Below are 24,071 nucleotides of genomic sequence, written 5' to 3'. Positions count from 1 at the left end.
TGCACTATATCCATGCTCAGGTTTTACCTTCTGCTACAGACCACAATTTACCAAGATATTTCATTCTTTAATAGAGTCACACACTTCTGTCATCCAACACAAAGAAAAAGCCTAAAAGCACGATAGAAATCTTTATATAGAGGCCGGAGCACATATTTTTTTTAGCTACAGATGTTTCCTTCCAAGAGACTTTTTCCTGTCCTAAGCCAAAAACAAAAGCTGCTGGAATTTTGTCATACCACCAAACGTGTACCGTGGAAATGCTGTCTGGGGATCCCTTTGTACATAATACGACTAATTCTTCTTTTCCTTCCCTTTGATCCCTTTGCAGACTGGAGCCATGTGGCTGTAGAGGTGCAATGGGACATCCACAAAAGTCAGTATGTTCACTGAATGCTTCGTTGCCCGTGGTTTTCATGGCCACCTCATTTCTGTTTCCTGGTCACACTGACTTTCCCAGTGATAGTATCATTCAGTCAGACCTGGAAAGGAAGAAGTCTGACTTAACTGGGGTTTGGTTTCTCAAATGGCCATTGCTATGCCACTTCCACATGGTCACCTTCAGCCTGGGAGTAAGAGTGGGGTTGGTGTTTCTACACTGCTATCAATGTTTCTATAGGATGTAATCAATGGAAATTAGCTCCACGGAGGTATTTCTTCATCTCAAGTCCCTTTTCTGCTCCAGGCTTTAAGCAGAAGGCTTTGCCTATGAATTCTGCTCTCTTGCAGACCTCCCCTAAATCTCATTCAGCTCTCAGTTTGACCAGAGTCAATTTAGTGAAGATAATGGAATTACCTCTCTTCAGGTCAGTGATAATTTCACATCCTTGAGTTCCTTGCTAAATTTGCTGAGAAAATCTCAGCTTCAGGAGCCATTTTTCAGCATTCCCATTTCCCGGGGGTTCCCCATACCCACTGGGGGTGGATTGGGGTGGATTTGGGTGGATATGGAGCAGCTCTGCTGGGCTGGAGCCCCTCTGTGCAGGGCAGCAGCTCTCAGGAAAGGGTTAACGCAATGAGGGCTGTGGACTCCTTTGCTGGGGGAGAGTTGTTCCGTCTGTTTGTTTGTTTGGAAGTGCTGGCAGGAAAGAAGGGAGGAGAAAATTACCTAAGTGATAGCGAGGTTGCCATGAACTCTATAAAGCCGTGGGATCGAATCAGGCAAACTCCACCTCGCCGTCTTGAACCAATGCACAACTCCTGACTTGAAACCCACCCCAGCACCGAGTGAGCTCAGGGACTTGAACTCCAACCAAGCACATGAGCTCAGCAGTGCTGCAGAGCTGAACCCACGAGCGGTCCCAGCAGCACCCAGCGTTACGGGGAGCCCCGAGCAGGAATGCCGTGCTGGGGAAGTGTGCACATGATGAAGTGGAGGCAGCTTTTCTGGATCGTGTTCTGCACAGTGAGGTTGGCTGGTGAGTGCGGGCTGCAGAAGTGATCAGGGATGCGGCTGCTGGGAAATGGAACAGCGTGGGAATAGTGCATGGGGCAACTGCTTTGTGTCTTTGGGAAGGCGAAGTGGGGGGAATGCATGTTGTTGGGAATGTAGTATGGGTATGTACTCCCATGTAGTGGGACCGGAGCAGATTGCAATTGAACATAAAGAGCACCGCGCTGATGTTCTGCAGAGCACTGAGCACCCTGCCCGACACACGAGGTGCTGCAAACAGAGTGCTGCTGGGCTGGGAAGGACAGCAATCGAGATGGGAGAGCTCCTGAATGGGAGGTGTATTGTAGATAACACGGGGGGTGCAGATGCAGCATGCAAAGCTGCAGGGTGCAGCCACAGCTCAGGACACCCCTCGCTCTGCAGCGGTGTCAGTCTGTTTTGTGGCAGGAACTGAACATATTGTGAAAATCAGATGGATCTTAAATATTCAACTCTCCTATTCCGGCTCTTCAAAGTAGTCGTCATCTGAAAAATACATATATATGAATAAAGGGTTATTCTATATGGAAATACTATCATTTTTGTCCCAAGCCCAACAACCATAAAGTAATAAAGAAGTGAAGCAGCGCTCCGTGCGGGCGCAGAGTGCTGGGACAGCAGCCAGGGACCCGCGGGTGTCATCAGATGCAAATTCTCCCAACTCCTGCCAAAGTGAGGGACTGCCTCTGTTGAAGGAATTTGCTGTGTTTTGCTCTTTGCTCTGCTGTTCCACGGCGCTCCTTTCGTGTTCCCGTTGCTGCTGGGGTGGATTTCTCACCCCGGGAGCTGCGCTGCCCTGCATGCTGTGTTCGTGGCACAGGATGGAGCCTTGCAGGTGGAGCTCTGGGCTTCTGGCCGTGCTCAGCTCCACACCTGTGTGGGACAAAGGAGCTGTGCTTTGGACGCTCCCAGTGCAAGCACTGCTGGCCCATGTCATGTTCAGTCTTTTCTGCCAAGCTCGATTTTGTCTCTTAAATCTCGTATGGTTGGGAAGCATTCTTTCTTTCTTTATTAATTGTTTTCCTGCAAGATCCAGAAAAGCTCTGCAAATCAGCCATGCGGACGGGGTTTCCAATGTCCACATGCAGCCTCTGGTGCCCCGAGCCCACGGCCACTGTGGAGCTCCCGCAGCCCCACACCCATATCCTGGCTGGGGCTGCACAAGGAGGGAGGGGGGAGGGCAGGGATTTTATCAGATATTTCCAGAGGGAAGAGGGCTCCACCCGCCCCAGTTCCTGCCACATGGCCGGGAGCAGCACGGCTGGGAATGTGTGAGTAATGCAGGACGGAGCTCCGCACTGCGGTCCCAGAGCTGCGAGTCCCAGGGCGCACAGGAGGTGTAATTAAAGTCCAGGGAATCCCCCTGGGCTTCAGCTTCTGCCTTGCAGGGCTGCAGGCGAAGGGAAAGTGCTGTGGTCTGCGACTGTGAGCGCAAAGCAAGGCGTTTGTTTTCATGTTTCCTGAGCTTTTGGCATCGTGGAGTTTTGCTTTCTGTTGGACTCAGTTTAGCAAAGCTGCTAAAAACGTGTGTGCAATAAATGGCTGCTTCAGGGTGGACCCTCCAGCTCTCATTTGGACGGTTATTTGTCTCACGAGTTGCAGCGCTGCATAAAACCTCACCGTGAGCTCTGTAGCAGCGGCTGTATGTGCCACAATGGAGGGAGGAAGAAAGCAACGCTGCGTGACACGTCTTGCAAACTGCACCCAGCACTCACCCAGGCTTCAATCTGTGACATTCGGCGGTGCAAAGGCTTTGATCAGAAATACCTCTGGTGCCGTGCAGACATCTGGAACAGTTCACAGGTGCTGGGATGGCTGTGGTGCTTTGGGAGGTCACCTCAGTTCCAGTGACGTAAAGTTTCCGGCTGATTGCCATGCAAACACAGAGCTGTACGCAAAGCGTGGCTTTAGCTTTGCGCTCCTGCAGTTCTGGGCACACGCTCACACCTCCTGGTTTTGATTTGTTGAAATTCCTCAGAAAAACGCAGGGATGGGATTGGCTGCAACCGCTGGAGAGGGGGGAGACCTTCCCTGAAAGCAGAGCCCAACTCCGGCCCTGACCACCTGCACCCACCCCAGTAGAGCCCCCAGCAGCTGCAGCGGGGCCAGAGGGGACGTTGCTCCCGAGCAGCCCCATAGGGGCCATTGAGCAGCAGCATGGCCTTCAACCAACCACCCAGGTCCTCCAGGCCTCCTCCAGCCATGTGCTGATAGCTTGAGTTAGGAGAAGTTCTGCCAGGACGATGCTGATGTGCACAGCACTGAGATGCACAGCACCCAAATGCACAGCGCCGATATGCACAGTGCGGAAATACACAGCATCCCAAAGCACAGCACCCCAACACATGGCACCCCAACGCACAGCATCCCAATGCAAAGCACCCCAAGGCACAGCACCCCAAGGCACGCTAAGGGCGTACTGCATGCAACCAGCCCCACTGCTGGCATTGCTCAGCCCGTGTCAGCACTGCTCCCCATGGAAGCGCTGCTGGGAAGGGTGAGGTAAGGCTCCTTGGAGCTGCACTGGGCAGAAACACAAACGAAACAGCGTATTTTATATTAGTTTGTCTTTAGTGTCTTGGATAAGAGTCTTAAACAGCAACAGCCCCGCAGGAGACGCTGAAGCAGCTTGTAAAAGTGGAAATAGGAATGTAAAAGGTTAAGAGATGGGAAGAAATGCGTTTTCACTGACTCATGAAGTTCACAGCAGAAAGGAAAGCTGGAAGTGTCATCTCTGGAACACACCAGGAAGCAATATATAAACTTTAAGTTAGAGCAACGAGCGACTCCCCAAACATTCTGCTTTACCTCCAAAGATGTTTTTGCTCATGAGTCAGAGCCTGAGCCGCAGCCAATGGGAATGTTTCTATTTACTTTGACACGCTGCCTGCGGCTGCACATCCAACTTCTTTTTCCCGAGGCACACAGTGATCTCTTCCAAGGCCTCAGTCTTCCCTGCGAGGATTATCGACTCAAGCTGCTCCACAATCCGGCTTTGTGCAGCGCTCTGATGGAGCTCAGGGTGTGCAGGAGGAGGGCAGAACTGCGCCCGTCCTCTGTGCTCCCGGAGCTTTGGTGCTCGCGGAGCCTTTGATGCTCTCCCAGCTGTTTGCTCTCTGGACTCCCCCCATGTGAGCTGAAGGCCAACTTGGGGCAAGAAGAAAGCGAAGCTGTGAGCGCAACCAAACACCCCTCCCTGCACAGCTACGGGGCAGGGGTGGGTGGGGGCCTGGCTGCAGCCCCTAATACTTCTTCTTCCCCAGGTACCGCTGCTGACAGCCCCACAGACATCTCAACTGCTGTGTCCTTGGCCGTGGCGACAGCACAGAGCAGCACTGGCAGTGAGGCACCCACCAGCACCATGGGTTCCAGCACTACACCGATGCAGGACAGCCCCGGTAATCACTGTGTTGTTAATCAGACGTATTCAGTGCATGGGTACGGTGTGCCCTGAGAAACCCAGCAGTCAGAGAATGTGCTGTGCCCTCAGAATAAAGAACCCAACTGGGAAAACCCATTGCCTTATTCCTGTGCATCCATCAGAGCCAGGCGGCACGGCGCTGGCTGCCTGCAGGCCTGGTGGCTCAGCCCCATTCTCCCCACCAAACAGGCAAGAGGGGATGGGACGATGCCCTCATTAACTTTTTACCCCAGCTCTCTGATGGCTCCAGATCAAGGGGGGAGGTCGGCCATGGCACCCCGGCTGTGTTGCAGTGTGTGCATGGGAACTGAGCCCATTGTGCACAGATGATGGAGCTCACGTAACAATTAGGCAACCTAAGCAAGCCTGATGCATTTCTTACACAGCCAACACCGCGTTCTGGTGCTGCTGGCTATGACAAATCAATATTGTACTGCAGTCAGCGCGATGCCACGCACTGATTGTGGAGGACTTAAGCTTCTCCATGCATCTTTCTCACTGCATTTCTTCCAACCAGCAGCCACTGCTCAACCCTCATCAGTCAGCCCCATCTCCCCGGGACTCAGCAGTGGGCACAGCCCCCAGTCCAGCGCCCATCCCAGCGTCCATCCCAGCGTCCATCCCAGCACCCATCCCAGCGCCCAGACCAGCGCCCAGACCAGCATTCAGACCAGCCAGACCCCCACACCACTGCTGGGCAGCCACTCGCATCCAGAGAACACAAGCAGTTGGGCAACCACCACACCGAGCCCAACACTGCACCCCGGAACGACGGCAGCTGTGCACCCATCTGCAACAACACTGCTCAGCTCCACGGCCACCCCCAGACTGACGGTGGTCTCGGAGGCCACCACACAGCTGCACACATCTGGTGGTGTCAGCAAGGTGAGAGGAGGGGGATAGGGCTGCACATGGTCTGCATTGGTGATCCCACGCAGCGGGGAAAGGGGGGTGGCTTTGCATCAGGGCTGTGAGCAATTACAGAGGGTGTCTTGCTCCCAGCCATGTCTGGGTCTGCACTGTGGCCTTCATGGGTAGGGAGGGATGAACAAAGCTGGTGATGCAGTGCACGCACCTTGGCCAGGATGAGTGAGCAAAGCACAGGTGCTGCAGAGCCCCACAAACTGCTCCCACGCTTGCAGCCCTGCTACATAGGGCAACCCAGGAACCTTCAGCACTGTGCTGCAAGCTGCTGAGCAGAGGAGTCAACACAGGCATCCTGGAGGGGTCTTCTGCTTTCAAAATCATCCAGCTGTGCATTTTGGACAACATGCACTACTCCAGTGGTTCGCTAATCCCAGCACTGCTTTCTGACTTGCAGCCCATCACGTGCCACAACATCAAAGACGTGAGCAACAGCGGAGCCCTCTGCCTGCGGCTCAACGAGTCCCACACCTGTGTGAGTGGCAGCCCTTTGTTTGCAATGGGGAGGCACACGGGAGGTGGGGAGCAGCAGGGGGGGGTCCTGCAGCACTCGCAGTCTGGAGGAGATGGGATCACTGTACCGGCGGTCAGTTTGGGGTGGGGAGCTTTGCACTTTCATCCCTGAGGGAAAGCATTAGGGCTGTGCCAAATAAATGGGGAGGATGGCTGCAGCAGCCCCTGCAGGATCCCAAAGGGATCCCAATGGAATCCAGCCTTCTGGTTGCATAAATCCTCCTTTTTCATCGTGAAGATCTGGGGTCTGTTTGGCTTCTGAAGTCTCTCCCACCACATTTAACAGGAAACCGCCTTTATTGTTCTCCTTCCTCTCCTCTGTTGGGAACACAGTCGCCTTTTCTTGTCTTGCCAGCAGCCCGGGGAAGGAGCCGGGGGCAGAGCTGTGTCCCTGTCACTGCTGACTCCCAGAGGAATCCCAGGCACTCTTTAACAGCCTTCAGCTTTTTGCACCAAAACCACTTCTAGGAGCAAGGAAGGGTCAGCCGCGGTGCTGCTGTGGGTGGGAGCAGATGGGTTCGCCATGCAGGAGGTGCAGGAGAGCCCAATGTGGGCAGTACCCCATGAGACAGCGACTTGGCAGCGCCCTGCGTACAAATGGCAACGATGAGTCTTATTTTGCGGGTCAGCCATGCTGCGACCACTTTGGGTGGGTGAATTCCTGCTTGGCTTCCCTTTGTAAATTACCTGTTAAATGGCATTTAGGGTTGCCAGCGTTCATGGTGGCGGTGGTTTGCCAGGGTTGGTATGGAAGCTCCCGAGCTCAGCTGCCATCTAGTGGCACCGGCCCTTCTGGCACTTGCATGGGTTGCATGAGCATGGATGGCATAGCATGATGGGTGTCCTGCGGGGCCGTAGCAAAGTGCATGCCCTGCTCCAAACTGCTTGGCCGTGGTGGTGGGTGCTGCAGCTGGGAACTGATAGGAGCTGCTGAGAAGGGACAGATTGGAGGGAATGGCCTTGTGTCCTTCCTGCTGACTTTTCCCAAAGCAAATGAGCAATGAGCTGGCACCCAGCGCTGCTAATTGCAAAGGGAAACTCTGATACGTGGATGAGTTCTTTCCACAGCAGAGAAAGGAAAATACACACTTGGGCCTCTTGTTCCATCTTGGCCTTCCTTGTCCCCATGCCAAGCTCTATAGAGACAGCTGAAACTGATTTGTTTGTTATTCTGCCGTGGATGGATCTCTGCATTTTTGTTTGCTCAGTGTGCCTGTTGGTGTGAGACTCCAAGGGAAGGCAGGCGGCATGGAGCCGTGTATGGGACAGAGGGGCTGTGATTGTGGCCCAGTGGGATGGGATGGGATGGGATGGGATGGGATGGGATGGGATGGGATAGAGTGAGATGGGATGGGATGGAGCACGGGGTCAGTGGCTCTGCTGGCAGTCTACATCTGAAAATAGCTGCAAGGAGAAGGACAGTCCTGTCCCATACAGGGACCTGCCCATGGGAGAGAAAGGCTGTAGTTCTCCTCTTCCTCTTCCACACCCAAGCGCCAGTTCAGCTCTAAGAAGTGCGAAACGTGTGTTTTGTTGCCTGGCCTTTGATCAGCAACCTAGAGAAAACACTGAAGACATTTCCTAAACAGGAAGGCAAAATGCCTCTTTGTTATTTCCCTTCTCTCCCAGCTTCTGCCTGGGATCCTGAAACAATGGGGCTCTTCAGGCTGCTTTCTCCGTCCAGAGATTGGAGGGACTTGCCATGCCATTGGGATCCTAAATTTAGCCCTGTTTAAATGTCACTTGCAAGAGTTGTTCTGAATATCTTAATTTCATTTATCCTTGGTTTCATGGCTCTTTGTTTGAAATCCTCGCAGAAACATTTTTTGGATACGAAGGGCTCAGATTTATGGAGCGCGATATGCGAAGGGGATGCTGACCGTGTGCCCCCACCCTGCCACATCAAACTCGCCACGTCTGAGGTGGACCAGGAGTGCCTGCTGCTCATCCTCGATGGGAACACAGGTCAGGAGCTGAGCCCCAGCCATCACCATGCCTCGGGCTCCAGAGAGGGGCTGGGGGGGGTCTCTGTAGGGCACCAATTCTCACTTGCAGCCTGGGAGGAGCTCTTTCTTCTGGGGTTTTGCTTCAGCCATGGCGTTGCACCCGGAGAGGTGAAGGGGTTCGTGGCTCCTGGGCTCCTCATGCTGATGTTAACTGCAGTGTGACGCTCATTGTAATGCACTTCTCCTGTTTAACAATTGCAGATCCTGCTACGGATGTGCTCCGGAAGTCTCACTGGGAAAAGGTAAATGCCTGGAGAGGTTGGGCACTGGGGATGGGATGGCAGCTCAGTGTCACGATGGTCTCAATGCCTGAAGTCCGCTGCTGTGCCAGGCAGCAGTGAGCCCAAAGCCACCATCTGTTGGATATTGCATGTTTGACATGCAACAGTGCCCGAGGATCCTCAGTGCAAGCACTGAAGGTGAAAGTGCTTGGAACAGTCACCGTAAAATTGGGTAGTATCCTCTTAAAAAAGGGCTAGATCCCAACCATAACTCTTAGGATGTAATTGGCACTCTGCATCTTCAAAGCATTGCGTGATGTTAATTAATTCCTGCTCTCAGCACTGCAGCGAGGCTCGTAAAGCCGAGCTCCAGGTGCCCACATAAAGGCAGCCAGCAGAGCTGCAGCAGCGCTCTCAGATACTCCATCCATGCAGATGCACGCTCTAAATCTCAGCTCTGGTGCAGCAAACCTCACCGTGCGCCAGCAGATGCAAAGCCCATCAGCTGCAAAGCGCGGAGCTCGGGCAGCAAAGCCCAGCCCTGTTTGTGTGCATCTCCCAGGGAGGTGAGGAGCAGCTTTGTTTGAAAGCTGCGGCGCAGACGCACACGTTTCCTGTTTGCGAGGCTCTCTTTGGTGCCGTCCTTTTCTTTCAGTTCGGAATCAAATCCCTCGAACGGGGCAGCGTGCGGAGCCACCAGGACTTCTCTAGGAAGACATTGACGGCTTTGGTCACCTCCGGGCTCCTGCTGGCGGCTCTGGGCACGGCTGGGTACTTCCTGATGCGGCGGCGGAGCTGGAGCCCCGCGGGACAGAGGCTGGTCAGTGCGTACAGGTGGCAGAGCGCCCGCTAGCCAGGAGCCGGCGCCCCGCCGCCCATTTACCGATGCTGTAAGAAAGGCTCTTCCTCCCCTCCCTCGCTTAATAAAACGTATCAAGAAAGAAAGAAGAAATGCTCCTATGTCCGTGTTACCCACTCCGGGCAGGCTGAGAGCTCAGAACCCCTTTGCCATGAATTTCAGGGCCCGGCTTTCTCTCCTATCATTGCTCGCATGCACAGCGGTGCTGCAGCCATTGGAGCGCTTCATTGCCAGGAGGGTCTCACTCCAGATGTGCAGCTGTGCAAGAGGCAGCTGGAGCCCAGCACTGCTGGGTGCAGCCCTGGATGGTGGCAGTGGGGCCAGCATATGGTGGGAGCTGCTGGAGTAGATGCTGAGCAGCGTCACACCACTTTGCCATGAGTAGCAAAGGCCTCACTGCCACAGACATGGGGTGAGGAATGAACAAAGATCAGGGGATGCACATGGGATGCACTGTGCTGGTGCCCACCCTCTGCTCTCCTCTGCTGCTGGCTGCAATCTCTGCCCACAGCCCAGGGTCACCAGGTCCTGCTGTACACCAAAGGACCTATTGCACCCCTATGGAAACAGCTGCATCCCTATGGGACCAGCTGCATCCCATGGGAAACTGATGCATAATGGGCACACGGAGTGAGTGTGTTTGAGTACGAGACCATGGCAGCCCCTTGCAGCAGTGTCAGTAAAGAGCCACAGAGCACAGCTGTGTATGGGCAGGCCCATGTGCATCTCCATGCTGGAGTGCAGTCCTGAGCGGCTGGTGTGCTGCTGCAAGGGATAGGGGAAGTGAAGTAGGAGAATCCCATAGCTTTCATTCCGTGGTGGTTCTTCTTGGCCAAGGGAGAAGGCACACTCAGTGCTGGGGCACCTCTGCCAACCCAAGGCGGGTTATCCAACAACAACAGCTCCTCTTTTCAGGTCCCAGAGGACAAAGCACAGTTCCTGGCTGCCAGCAGGGCTCCATGCCTAAGTGGCTCTATGTTAGTGGGTCCCGTGCCCACAGGATGCCACCATGCAGAGCCACCCACTGCCAGCCCTCCCCTCCCTAACACCACCTCTCCTCTCCTCTCGCTGCCTGCAGGATGAAGACCACTACGACCTGGAGACCGGCAGCCAGGGCAGCCCTGCACAGCAGGAGAAGCCGAGCGCCAACGGGGCGCAGGAGAACGGCGCATCCCGCAACGGCCGCGGCACCGCGCAGAGCCTCGCCGACACCTCCATGTGACCCCACGGAGCACACGAGTGCCTCACACAGGACGTTCTCATGATTTTTTATATTCTTTTTCTCGTTTTTGTGAAGAGTTTCACCGTCACCCCAAAGCACGCTGCGCTCCAGCGCTGCTTGGGGCCGTTTCTCTGCTCTCCCTCCTTCTCCCGCTGACCGCACAGGGAACTTCTTTACTGCCATCCTCTGCTGTTGTTGTTAAAAGCACACGGTGAGAAATGCAGCCGAGCAGAGGAGGCTGAAGCCACGATCCGGGTTGCAGTGGTGATGTGAGCACCAGCAGCCCCAGGATTTGGTGGCACCGTGATTTAGGTAGTTAGATTGGGATTCCAGTGACACGAACCTCTCGGGTTTCAGGGAATGATGTTTTTTTTATCTCGTCTTTAGGCACAGGACGTCTTCCTCCTTTAAGAGCAGGGGGTGTTTAATCCCCTCCTCGTGCTTTGTGCCGTCTTTGGCATTCCTTCGTCTCTTAGAACGTACTGAAGCTCTGTGTAACATTTCCCACGTGGCATTGAAGGCTGAAATACAAACAGACCTTGAGCTCTGCTGACCCCACCGGGGTGCAGGTAGATGTTTTAGGGTGATGCCTCACCCATCTCCCAGCTTGGAAGTGGCATTAACACCGCAGTAGTGAGCCATCATCATGTGGTCCCATCTCCCTACCCCACAAAATGGGGCTTTGGCCTCCGTAGGACTTTGGGAACAGAAGATGCCAAAGGGCTCCTGGTCGGCCATCTGCTGGACTCTGCGATGGACGTTTCCATTCAGACAAAAACAAAGTGTTTTTACTTTACAGTAACAAGAAGCCAATGCTGTAATGCCAATAGCGGGAGCAAACCGAGCGCCGTTCCCCTGCGAACTGCTTCTCCCAGCCCCCGTTGTTAATCATCTCAGTGAAAAGAAGAGAAAAAAGAAGCATTACAAAGGAGTGTCCTCAGAGCTGCCGCGTGTTCATCCCGCTGGGACGTGGGGCTCAGGACCACACCTCAGTGAGCCCTTGTTTTGCAGCACAACGCAATGACTCAAAGCTGTCCGACATGTCTGCTGGACAAGTGACGTGCATCAAGTCATTAAACGGCGTTTGTTTGGCTTCCTGATGTTTACCATGTGCTGCTAATTCCTGGAGAAAGAAAGGAGGCTGCAGGCTGGGGGCTGTGCTGACAGCAGAGTGTGCGTGTGTGTGTGTGCAGGAGGAGGAAGGCTTCCTCTGTGCACCCAAATAATAGCACTGGAGCTGCACTGACCGCCTCTGCCATGCACACAGTGGGGCTGAGCAATGGGGCAGAGCTGCAGGGCATGGAGATGGGCGGGTGCCCACAGGTATCCATACCCACACCCATATCTCCACATCCATGGGTATGGATAGCGTGGGGTCTGTGGGCAGAGGAGGAAGGTCTCGCTGCTCCCTGCACACTGCCAGAGCAGTCCTGTAGAAGCAATGCTTATCTTGGCTGTTTTTCAGTGCATACATTGCTCAGGGATTTGGGACTCCGTAGCATCTGAATGGTGCTGCCCTGGGTGTGGGTTCAGCTGTCTCTGCCTCTCCTCTCCCAGGCCCAGGGGAGCACTGACCTGCAGTGCCAATGGGTCGGGGAGGCTGAGCTGGGATCCCCCAGCAGAAAGCATGGCCTCAAATGGGGCTCACTTCAATCCCAGCTCACTGCAGCCCCTTCCACATATCGACATTGCATGCTTGTAGCTGCTGCGCAGGAGGTGCCCCCCAAAACCCATGAGCTGAGCTGGGGCTCTCCTGGAGGCAATTCCAACAGCACAGAATGGAGTGGGGAGAGGAGGGAGGGAGGGAGGCCCTTCCAGGTGTGTTTTCTGTTTCCTTTTGGCAGCCTCTTATCTAATCAGCACTATCTGCTGCACCAGAAAGGGGAGATCTAATCAAAGCATTTTTCAGGTGCATTTTTCACAGCTCTGGGTAAGTCCTACAGCCAAACAACAACAAAGCCACCATCATCCTCTGGGGCAGAACAAAAGGCTTCACAGGAACATCCTGGTGGGCACAGAGCCGAGCGGGGCTGTGGGCGTCTCGGCCCGGCCAATGCAAAGGGGCTACTGTTGTTCCTTCCTTATCAGCCCCCTCGCATCCCTTCCTCGTGGACCTTGCTGGGGATGGGGCTTTCCTTCTGCTCACCCAGTGCTGACTCACAGCCTTTGAGCGCCACATCTATGCAACAGCCCAGAGCAGAACAGAGCCCTGGTGCCATGCAGGCAGCCCCTTCCCCAGGCTGAAAGCAGAGACTTTGTTCAGCAATGAGAGATACTTTGGTGTCTGAGCTGCCCACCACACAGTGCTCCTGTGAGCTCCAGGCTTGCTCAGTGCATTGCTGAAGCCAATCAAATTCATCAGAGCAAGCAAGTTTTAATTAAGTCTTATTAACTACTCCTCTCAGTGGATCTTCCGTGGTGTGCATAGCAAAACCAGCACGACCTTGTCAGGTGAGCCCTGCACAGCAGAACAGCCCATCCTACATTGGGGGAAAGCAGCTCCACACTCTGCTTTCTGCTTCCTCATCCTTTCTCCATTGATTTGGTGCAGAGACCCCCAGCAATAGGACCTGCCCTGCATGAGTAGCCCTGTCCCACCTGCAGCTGCAGCCCCAGTTCTGCCCCTGCTGCTTCCTGTGCTCCCCCAGGGCGCCCACACAGTGTGGGTGCTAGAATTCCAGCTCAGGCCATAACCCTAATGGCCCCATTGCACTGTGACAGCCACCAAAAGCAAAGCCTCGTCCTGCTGAAACACTGGGGACGTCGGGATGCGCTGCAGTGCCATTTGGAGGACACAGAAGTACTGCTTCTATATTGAATTTTCACAGGTGTGTGTGTAGTGGAAATGCTAAATCCCGGCCTGAGGCAGTGATTGAACACCTGGTGGGAAGGCAGGGCCAACCCAAGGAAGCTCAGGTGTATGCAATGTACCTGAGTGGGTGGAAGGGGTGGAGTCAGGATTCACCCCTTCCCACACCTCATTTAAGGGTTGGCAGTGGAGATGAGGGCATCTCTTGCTGGAGCTTCCTGCTAACCTGCATCCTTCCCAAGGTAAGCAGCTTTTTCTCTTCATTTTTACATCTGTGGTTGCTTTATTTAGGCTTATGGTCATTTGCTGCAGCTGGAGACTGTGCCTCCTGCTATTATCATAGGGCTTTCCATCCCATTATAGCACTACAGCGTGTGTGTGCCAGCACAGGCTGCAGCCCAGTAGACCAGCATTGCTGTGCTCTGCTCCCAGCAGCGCCGAGCGCTCAGGCCGTGCTCTGAGGTTCCTTCACCGCTTAGAAACAGCAACAGCAGTAGTCTGGGGTATATACATACATATGTATAGCAATGCTGCTATCTGCTGGCTGTGCTCTGCTAGAGCAGTGGTGCTGGCAGCCCGGGTCACTGCGAGCGCTGCTGCCCGTCAGCTCCAGCGTCTTGCATAAGGCAGACCGCATCCCTGCGGTGTTTATTTTTAGCTTGTGTATTTTTCTATTCCTGTCGATTAAATAATGCATTACTTACCCCGAGATCCTCATTTGTTATTTCTGCTTCTTTTAGCTGTGATTTTTTTTCTTCTTTTCTTAATCTTCATGTTTGCATCTTCCTCTCCTTATCTACTGCCTGCCCCAGAGGCTCTCTGCTGCTTTGGCAACGTGCTAACGTGTTTGGGAACGATAAGACATCTAATTAATAGTTTAATTAGCAGTACAAGGTCCTAATAGCTTATTAAAGGAAAATCATTCAGAAAATTCTTTTCCTTTTCTCACGTTGGTTCCGTACCATTTATGAGCACACGGATAAAATGGCTTTGAATGGTGCTTGGAATGCAGCAGGGGAAGTGGATGCGTGATTTCATGGGGGATTTTACACCACTAATACCATTATTTTCTTTCTTGTTTAAAAACAATTTAACAGCTTAGCAGAACTGTAAGGGAACAGCAGTGCTGTGGCGTGGCCGGTGGTCCTGGAGGGGGAGTGATGCACCACTGCCCTCCTCGCTGCACATAAACACGTCGTGGCTTTATCAGCATGGGTTTGTTGGGTGGGAGCTTTGGCTGACCCCGTCCATGCAGCACTCGGAGCCCCCCCAGCCCCTCTCCCTGTCCCTCCCAGCCCGCAGGAGCTGCGCAGTCGCTCCGCTGGGATTCCGGAGGCTGCGGTGTTTTTCCTCTGACCCATACAAAGATTTCTTTCTAAATTTATCTCGGCGCTCATCGGCAGTCCCACTTAGCAGCAGATTACGAGGCCGGGCCAATTCAAATGAGGGCAGGGGAGCCTGGAACGTGGCGTGGCCCTGACACAGGGCAGGATGGCAGCGGGCAGGGCTGGGCTCAGCGCTGCACACCCGCGCTGTGGCTGCACCCGGGGGCTCAGCTCTCCACTCCTGGCTGCCTCCATCCCACAGGGAATTTTCTGCATGCTGCTCCTCCTGCGTGGATTGCAGCGCAAAGCAGGCTGCAGCTGGGTGTGCTGCATGGGAGTGTGTTGTATCCCAAGCAGCCAAGCTTCGCTCCGTCCCCCCCTCCTCCCCCCCGTGTCTCAGCTGCACGTGGCAGCACTGCACCTCTGCCCACCTCGGCTGCAGTCCGTGGCGCTGCTCTGTGCGTAGCCCACCACGCTGAGGCTGCAGGGGATGCAGAATGGATTAAACCATCCCAGCACAATGCATGGGTGCTGCTAACGCCGTCTGCACTCTTTGCATTCAGCAATGCAGCCCTGCACAGGGAGAACGTTCCGTGTCTGGAATCAGGGAGGGAAATTATGCAGTTACGAGGATGGCATAATTGAGAGAATGCTTTGCTGGCGCAATTTTCTTATGCGCTGTCAGCAAATCACTTAATCTGTGCTGTGCCAAGTTTCCCATCCATTAAATGGGGAATGATTACCCCTCTGCTTCCTTAGGGGGAGCGGGAGCAGCAGCACCGATGGCTCCGGGCACAGGACGGTGCTACGGCGACACGAAGAGCTGCAGAGCTGCAAAGAGCACCGACCTTCGGAACCGGAGCCCTCCTCCTCATCTCCCGATGCTTTTCTTCGGTTTTGGTTTGTTTTTATCATTGCAGAAGATCCTCAGATAGGTTCATCTCTTCCGTTCGGGATTTAAAACGATCTCCCGGGTCCGGACGCCGCACGTCCTGCGAGGAAGGAGAGGAAAAGGCAGCGCGGGACGCACCGATGGATCCGGAGCTCTTCCTTCGCCCGTCCGCCGCCCCCTCCCGGACCCCCCCGTGGGCTGTGGGGGGGGCACGGCCTCCCGGGACGTGTAGGCAGAGCGGGGTGACCTTGTGGCGCGGCGGGGGGGGGCAGCGGCCGCCTCTTCCTCCGCTCGGGAGCGTCCGGGGGGGGGACGCGCCGGGAGCCGCGGGGACAGAGCGGAGAGGGGCCGGGATGGGAGCGTCCCCCGTGCACCACCCCGCCCCATAACCACCCCTTTCCCTGGGCCATGGTGCAGGTGGGGGCACGGACAGAGCCTGGCCGGGCTGCTGCAGCTGCCGGAGGCACCTGGGGGTGGGAAATAAGAGATAATACTTACTAGTATTCGTGGTGGTGGTATTATTATTATTATTATTATTATGGAAGTAGTGATCTGTGGGGGGACATCTTCCCGAAGGGAACATAATGATAATGGAGCATAACAATAACAAATGGGACATAATAATAATTTAATAAGTATTAAAATATTATTAAAATGCATTATTATTATTATTGTTATTATCACTACTTCCTCGTGGGTAAGTGGGACTGCTGCCCCATGGAATGTATCACACAAGCTGCCCAGATGGGAAGCAGTTCCTTTACAGCTTCGTGTTTGCTCAGCCCTCCTTCCCAAGGACAGTTGCTCCATAAAGCCTTACAACTCCCGTGCCCTGCATTGCTGTGTTCTTTATTGTTTTCCTCGCTCTCAGATCATCTGATGCCGTTTCTGTTTGTAGAGCCTTTTAATAGCGAGGTGGCGGAGACAAATCTGACTCGGTAAACTTGCCTTCCCCCTTAGGGCAGCCGTAGCCCAGAGAAACAGAGGAGAGCTGCAGCTCAGCCTCGGAGCAGCGCTGTTTACAATCCATCATTGTTAGTTAATTGCTGTTTGGTTAAATATTTACTTTGGATTAAGTTCTTTTGTGCTCTTTTCTTACAAAATAATAAGTAGGGGTGTATCTGCGGGCCTTTCTAGATGGCTTTTTCAAGATAACTGAGCAGCAGAGAAACTTCATGAAGTTATTCTCTATGTTTTGTGCATGCGTTTGCCTTGTGTTGCTGTGCTATCACCTGCGATGAGCCAAACCGAAGCAGGGGAGCAGGCAGGAATGGGCCGGACATCCCCCTACACCAACTTCCAAGGCACATCCCGAAGGGTTGCACTGCTTTATGGGGTGACTGCAGACTTCGTGTCAGGGCAGCCGAACCCTACGAGCATCCTCCTGGCTGCAGCTCTGCTCCCCACCTGCTCTGAGCCCCCTGGGGAGCAGCTGTTGGCTCCACGAGAGCCTTTTTTGGTGCAATGCTGTGAACTCCCGTGTTCTGCAGCAGTGACCCAACTGTTATATAAACAAGGGTTTAATTTTGGAACTTTAATATTTAAGAGGCTTAACTTTCCTTTTGCTCAGGCTTGTTTTTACGCACTGCCCCTTTGCAAAATGCTTCTTACCTACGTTATGGCTTGCTACCTTATCCTGTGGCTGCGTTCATGGTCCATCTGAGCAAGGGTTTTACTCGGGGTAACTCCCTGCCTTAGCATTGCTCTGCCAGGATGGGGCAGGGTTTGCAACACTGCATTGGCCAGGCTGCCCCTCTGGGTTCTCAGCCCAACTGCTCCCTCTGAAAATCAGCAGAGAAGTAACCCAAAGGGAGTGCTGCTGTGGAGCAGCAAAGGCTGATGTGCAGTTATATTGCCTGCACAAACTGGGACCCTTTGGAGGATAACACAGGGCTCCATCCCCCACTGGGATCTCTACTCAAAGTAACTTGCATAACTTGTGCTCCAGCCTTGCTCCTTGTTGGTACAGCGCTGATCCTCTGCCTTCAGCAGGTAGGTGGTTCGTCTTCGGCTTCTTTCTGTGGTCAGCAATCATCCCACATGTATCCAGTTTAGTGATGGTGATGCAGAAATTCCCCCCAGTGGGACAGAAGCACTGTCCATCGCTTGCTGTCAAAGACAAAGACTGTTCCCCAGCTGCTGTCCTGCCAACAACTCTCCAGCACTCACTGCTCTGTTCTGGCACCAGCCAAGAAGCTGGAGGATCAGGAAACAAATTAGGAGTGCTTTGAAGGAAAGGCTTACCATGACAATGGGAAATCAGGTGTTTTCACATGCTGTTAGGAGGGAGTAGGTCTTCCTCAAACTCATGTGCTCCTGGTAATGTGACTTTTGTCTCTTTGTTTGCAGCAGCATGTTGGTTTTAGTGGCCCTCCAGTCATGGAATCACCCAATGCCCAGTGCTGAACTCATTGATGTGCTCATCCCAAGCAGCTCCCCTCAAACAGCCCCATGTTTCCCACCTTGTGGTCTCTGTGAAATGCACTTACAGGAGGAAGCTTCCACTCTTTGTTCTGGAGGAATTGCATTAGTATTCTGGAAAAAGAATATCTGCTTTAATGCAACAGAATTCTTGCTTTTTCTATTACAGTTGTATACTTTCTTACGTGGATCCCCTTGGAGCGATGGCCTTTCCACAGCATACTGCAAATAAAGCAATGATGGAAGGAATAATGTAGACCTTGCACCCTTAAAACATGCTTAAAAAGGGTAAAACCTGGGGTTGACTGTGGCACAGAGCTCTGTGCTGTGTGGATCTGGCACCCCGCAGCTCTGCAGTGCCCTGTGACCGCAGCCCGTCACGCTGCCTGCTCAGCACAGTTCGTCACGTAAACAGGGAGATGCAAATAAAGAAATGGGCCTGATTCCACACCGTGAGCGCTCTGGAGACTTCCAGCATCCTGACCTATGGTTCTGTATGTTTATGTTGCAGTGCTCCCCTGCGTGCAGGGCTCGGCGCAGGCAGCGGATCGTCCTCCCGAGGCGGCTGCAGGCTGCAGGCAGCTCCCATCTTGGACGACCTCATTTTAACCTCCCTGTTTCGAGGCAGCAGTGGCATTATATAACCCAGATTTCGGCTGGTCTGCGAGGGAGGCTGCGCAGAAACAGACGTGTGCTCACACGGGTCAGGGCGTAACGGGGCTCCTTCCGCTGGTGCCCTCGCCCACGTCTCACCCAGAGCTGCCAAGGAAAGCTCCCACTCCAGAGCTGCAGCTGTGGATCTCTGGACTCACAGTGCAGAACACATTCGTGGCAGCTCTGGGGAGGGCAGTGCTAAGGATAGAATGGCTCTCAGCAGCTGAAAGTGAACCCGTGGGAGCCTGGTGCTCCTCTAGGCGGACCTATGGAGGGAGTCCCTGTGGGACTCAGGGCTCAGCCATTCCTGGCTCATGGCTGTGTGCCTCCAATAGCCTTATTTTTCACTGTCACATCCAGTCTGCTTTCCCAAGTCCCCCTGGAGCACCTCCCTCTTTTCACCCAAGGCTTATTGATGGTAGGAATGGGGCACAGCTAGTGCCAGAAGACACTTTTCTGCAGAAGCTCCCATTTTGCAACTCCTTCACTTCCTTATGAGAACCATGGACCTTCTACCTTGCCACAGATTCACCTGTAGGGGCTGTAGGAAAACAATCAAAACAGAGCAAGGAGGTTAATGCAGATGCTTTAATGCTGTGACTTACAGACACTGCCCCCCCCACCCGCCCCCTGAGGCATGCAGAATTTCCTTGTGTCCTGGCACTGGGAGGCAGAATTACCAATGCATGCTGATGTCCCATTCAGCATTCCTCACCTAAGCACAGTTTTCCTGTGCTTTGCTGGCCTTGGCCACCAGTCCTTCAGAGTTAATGGCCTGGCACTGGGCACCTGTTGAGTCCTCTGGGCAGTGCTGCTCATGTGTAGGTAATTCTCAATTGCTCATTTACATCAGCTCCTCCTTTTCTATGCAATTGTCTCAAGAGATGGAACTTTCTTACTCTTGTACAACAAGAAATGAGCATGGAAACCACGTTTATATGTTTTCAAAAGAATATAGGTGTGGTTTCCATCCTTCCTGGGAGTCCTGCAGGTGTCCTTTCTCCCTTTGGTGCTGTTTGGCTCCACAGTAAAGTCTTACAATACCTTTCTTATGGTTTAGGTTTCAGGAAATCCAAAGGCTTATTCCTCTTTTGAGGAATACCAGTTGTTACTACTGAGTGGATCCACAGCACTTCCTGAGCAGCAGCAACCATTAAATCCCTCCGTTTCAGTGCAGAAATCCGTGCTGTCCCCTGAGCGCAGCCCCAGCCATCCCTCAGCTGCATGAGAAGGGCAAGACAGGCAACTTTTGTTCTGCTGAACACAGTTCCACCACATGGCATTGCATGGAAAATATGGGCAACGAGGTTGTTGTGTAATGTGCTCAGTGGGAGGCTGCTTCCAGGTGTTACTTAATTCCTTCAGCTAAGTGCTCCATGGCAAAACCAGATGAGCCGTACTAGCTGAGAGTTCTCCTGGAGCTGTTGCTGGGGCTGTTTGTGTCCCATCCACTCTGACACACCTTGCTCTCGTTGCCAAGTAACTAATCATACTGCTGAGAGCCAGCATTGTGCAGGAACTGCACTGGCATTCGTCCTCTTCCTCTTCCTTCTCCCCACCTCCCACTGCCTGAGCTGGGATTGCATTAGGAATGGCAAAGCCACAGAGACGTCCTCCTGCTCTGTGCAGGCTCAGACGATGCAGACACAGTGGGTTTGGAGGAGCAGCTGTGACAAATTGGCCTGGTGTGCACCTCTGCTAGATAATTCGGGTTACCATGGTTACGTGTGGAAAACAGGGCTGCGGGTTAACCTGAGCCAGTGTGGCATGGAGTGCAGCATCTCGGGTCATGGGGTCTTATCTCATGGTGAGAGGTCTCATCCCGCGTCATACTTGGGTTGGAGGAGGCCACCATCCACCCCCAAGTGCACAAGTTCAGCCTCCCTGCTCCTCCAGACATGTTCACGCTCTGAGTCTTAAAAAGGAGCTCTCCAAGTCAGTCCAGAATTCTACATTGCGGCTCTCTGCTCATCACATGTACTGCATGGATCTGCACACAATGCCCATGTGTTCAGCACCAAGGTCTGTAAGCCAAGAGCTGGCATCCACAGTTGCTGGAAATGCCCAAAAGCCCATCCCACGGAGCACAGCCGGTCAGTGCCAGAATCTATCCTTTTTATCAGCCATATCTTCAGAGAGGAATGTTTGCTATTTCTGTTGGAAAACAGCATGCTCACCTACTCCCCCCGAGTCACTGCTGAAGACCTGCCCAGCCCACGGCCATCTTCTAGTCCTCAACAGCCTAAGAGAGCTGCAATGTCTCAGCCTACCATATAGGAAAACAACAGGAGCAACACTGAGTCCACAAATGGCTTTCAGCAATATTTCTATGAACACCAATATGAAAAAGTGCTCTGGAGGCAAATCAGATGATTTCAGCTCAAAGACTGCTGCTGTCCCACCTTCCCCAAACGACAGAGCTGACACGAGGCACAGGATCCACCGGACCATCCCAAACACAACCATCTTCATGACTTGGTGGAAACCTTCCAGTCTGGGAAAAAACCTGTCAAATGAAGGGGTAAGAGAAGCCTGGAGTGAGTTAAAGTTGAAAGAAAACTCTAAGTTCCTCTGCCAAGCAGTGCTTCTACTGACAGAAGGTTATGGAAACTCCATTAAATCACTTTGGGACTCTGCTATTTATCTTTTACAGCAACCTGCTCAGAGAACGCAGCAGTGGATGGCAGCACAAAGGCCTCAGAAGGAGAGGTTCTGCCAGGCTGTTTTCAGCACATTACAGTGCACTGAGGCAGTGCTGCCTTCCAAAGAGAGAACTGTACAGAACTGCACGCTCACAGGTATAAATGAGGAGGCAGAGGCCTGCTGGAAATACCACTCTCAGCTTTTTGATGTGTTAAATGCCTCCTTTTCCTGGGCTGGCTGTAAGAAGCCCAAAATGACAATAAGGGGGAAAAAAAGGAGTGGTTTGGGCAAATAAATTGGGTGAATTCTATGAATCCCTTAATAATATGGCTGATCTTTGGTTTGCTATTCAAAATACTCGTTCAAGGAAGCCTTAAAAATTCATACCTTTGCTAGAATATACCCTTACTGCCTTGTCCTTTGGGCAGGAATAGCACTAGATGCTGGATTGGAGGCTTAAACTCAGAGCTTGGCCACTGCAGAGCTCATCCTCAGCCATGCCTTCCCCTTTAAAGGAGTAAAACGATACAGTTGTTGGTGCACGGGCTGAGAAGGGGCTGGTTGGTGTTGTTTTGTTTTTTTAAAGAAAAATAGTTGGCAGGAACATGAGCAAAGCTGAAAGTATTTTCATCTGGTTTGTTTTGTAATGTTTAATGTTTTGTTTTCTACTTTGCGGATTATCCGAAGGAATCGTTGAAAACAAATGTCTCCCATTCTGGAAAGGGAAATCAATCTACTGTTGGGTTAAGACGACCAATGAGAATTGGTCAAATAAGGAAACCAAAAACATATTGAAAAATGAAAATATCTGTGTTATCCTTGGAGTAAAACAATATAGAAAAGTTCCACTTCTAATCATGGTTTGTTTGCAAAATAGTTCCCAGCTGGGAAAAGTAACCAGGGCTCTTCCATAAAAATATTTTTGAGCTTAATTTCTGTTTTCTTAATGGTAGCTTGGATTTTAGAACTTCCTTGTGGCCTTCCAATGATTCTGGTTGTGTGAGTGGAAAGTACGCATCCTAACCTCGAGGCTGTTGTGCTCTCCTGCTGTATGAATGGCTGCAGAAGAGAACAGATCGAAAGAGCACCATTTAAAGCAAATTAAAAAAAATAAATTGGTAGTTTGAGGAGAAAATGGATGGGAAAGGAGCGTCTTCTTGCCTCCGCTTTTTAACAAGTATTTTAAGGAGATAATATCTCATAATTACTTATTTTTAGAAGTGGCGAGAATCCTTAACTAAGAGGCCAGAGCAGCTCAGTGCTGGACAAGCAAAACCAGTGTACTGCTGGCCAAAATAATTTACAATCCCAATTTCAAGGACAACAGGAAGGTACAAAACTCAGACAAGACTTGCATGCAGCAAAGCCAGCAGGAATGCAACAACAGCCCGGACAGTGACAGCGCAGGGTTATTCCTGCAGAGCACGGGCAGGAAGGGGGAGGTCTCACCTCGGTGAGGTCTGCTGGTCAGCTGGGCTCTCAGATGCCTTCCAGGGCTGGGGGCTGAGCACAGCGACCCTCCGTCCATTCACAGCCTTGGTGTCCCCATGTGAAACAGGAAACCTTGGAAAAGTAGAAGTGTGGCTGTAATTAGGATTAATCTATTTTTAGCAAGCTGTCTGCTGCCCTGTCCCTGCTCCAGCTGAGATGTTTAATTCTATCTAGCTTGACCCTTTCTGTGGCTGTACTCAGGACTGATACAGAAATTCTCTTTCAAAGCTCCAGTTTGGGTATGTTTGTTTTTGTTTTGGTTGGGCAGGGTGTTTTTTTACAAATCAGCCTTCTATTTTATCTTATTTTTTCTTCCTGTACAATAGCTGGAGAAATCCAGCACTAAAATGACACGCCGATTGCTGTACAAAAACAGCTGTACAACTTTTACTCTCATTATTATTCCTTTTACTATGTAGATTGGAAACGTAGTCATGGAGCAGGAATGTATCGTACCCTGCACTGCACAAACAGCATAAAAGGGAACTCTCCCCTTAGCAGCTCTACGGAGTGAAAACATGTTGTGGTATTGCAACAAGTTGTCCTAAACAGCACCATGGCAAGATGTTAAGATGCATACGAGATCCAGCACTCCCCAGGTCCTCAGCAAAATGCTGTTCTCCCCCTAGAAATCCAGCAATTTGCCCAGGGAAATGCTCTATTTCATATGTAAAGGGGGAGGGGGTAATTTCCTCTGCCCCCTACCTGTCCCCTCACCGTGTATTTCGGTGACTCATGAAGCTTCAAAGTGCTGAGTGCGGAGAACGCTATTTCTGTGCTTCCACTGCAATCCCTGCTACCTCCAAGTGTGCTGTCAGTGCACCTCAGCCATGCAGAGCACCCCCGCGGGCTCTATTCTTAGCAGCTAATAGCTGAAATAATTACTTTTGTCTCAGCGCTGTTGGCTCCTTGGTTTTGGAAGCGAGCAAAACGCACAGCTTGGGAGGGCCGGGACCACTGCAAGGCAGATAGCTGAGCTGGGGTTGGGGGATGCTGATGCCCCAAACCTGACTGCATCACAGGGCATCCACTCCGTTTGGAAGCAGCCTCTGTGCTCCTGCGGCGCCATCCCTTTGAAAAGCATCTCAGCTCTTCCAGCTGGGATTTTCTTAGGCTTCAAAGGGCAAACACCAGACTAAAGCTTTTCGAAGGGACGGACGGGTTTGTCACCTTCAGGTTTCCATTTTGGTGCCTGCCTTATTGCACAGAAAATGCAAAGATTTTATGCAAATCCCACT

General features: G+C 52.5%; 3 protein-coding genes across 9 annotated transcripts in view; 2 read left to right on the top strand and 1 right to left on the bottom strand.

Annotated features, from left to right (window-relative positions):
* Positions 1-1,268: 1,268 nt before the first annotated feature.
* On the top strand, positions 1,269-11,698 carry CD34 (CD34 molecule). Of its 4 annotated transcripts, none has more exons than XM_004934976.5 (8): positions 1,269-1,418; positions 4,696-4,830; positions 5,374-5,738; positions 6,175-6,252; positions 8,108-8,255; positions 8,498-8,538; positions 9,173-9,337; positions 10,455-11,698. In XM_004934976.5, the coding sequence occupies exons 1-8, from the start codon at positions 1,340-1,342 to the stop codon at positions 10,596-10,598; spliced, it is 1,155 nt and encodes a 384-aa protein (XP_004935033.2). In that variant the 5' UTR covers positions 1,269-1,339; the 3' UTR covers positions 10,599-11,698. The 4 variants fall into 4 exon arrangements, with proteins under 4 accessions (XP_004935033.2, XP_004935032.2, XP_040508917.1 ...); XM_004934975.5 differs by having other exon boundaries at positions 5,371-5,738; XM_040652983.2 differs by having other exon boundaries at positions 9,173-9,407; positions 10,455-10,584.
* A 1,905-nt stretch (positions 11,699-13,603) lies between these two features.
* Positions 13,604-22,197, top strand: LOC112530321. Its single transcript, XM_046904294.1, has one exon. The coding sequence runs from the start codon at positions 20,489-20,491 to the stop codon at positions 21,635-21,637; it is 1,149 nt and encodes a 382-aa protein (XP_046760250.1). The 5' UTR covers positions 13,604-20,488; the 3' UTR covers positions 21,638-22,197.
* Positions 14,171-24,071, bottom strand: part of C4BPM (complement component 4 binding protein, membrane) — a 37,314-nt gene continuing 27,413 nt past the window's right edge. For 2 of the 4 annotated variants that reach the window (XR_006932137.1, XR_005841850.2), the window contains 4 exons: positions 22,792-22,905; positions 21,102-21,205; positions 15,164-19,240; positions 14,171-14,245 (listed from right to left, as the gene is read on the bottom strand). The gene's annotated coding sequence lies outside the window, so the exon portion shown is untranslated. Of the gene's footprint in view, positions 19,241-21,008; positions 21,206-22,791; positions 22,906-24,071 lie in introns of those variants that run through there. The other 2 variants (XR_001470158.4, XR_003071868.3) reach the window with 2 other exon arrangements.

Source organism: Gallus gallus, chromosome 26, assembly GCF_016699485.2.
Source record: "Gallus gallus isolate bGalGal1 chromosome 26, bGalGal1.mat.broiler.GRCg7b, whole genome shotgun sequence".
NCBI classification, from domain to species: domain Eukaryota; kingdom Metazoa; phylum Chordata; class Aves; order Galliformes; family Phasianidae; genus Gallus; species Gallus gallus.
Note: the sequence above shows the minus strand (reverse complement) of the source record. Positions and strands in the feature narration are given on the sequence as shown.

Coding starts and splice junctions, on each gene's coding strand:
- CD34 (XM_004934975.5), top strand. CDS start 1,340: ATGCCGTGCTGGGGAAGTGTGCACATGATGAAGTGGAGGCAGCTTTTC. Junction 4,831..5,370: donor ACCGATGCAGGACAGCCCCG/GTAATCACTGTG, acceptor TCTTCCAACCAG/CAGCCACTGCTCAACCCTCA. Junction 9,338..10,454: donor GCCCCGCGGGACAGAGGCTG/GTCAGTGCGTAC, acceptor CGCTGCCTGCAG/GATGAAGACCACTACGACCT.
- LOC112530321 (XM_046904294.1), top strand. CDS start 20,489: ATGGGGTCTTATCTCATGGTGAGAGGTCTCATCCCGCGTCATACTTGG.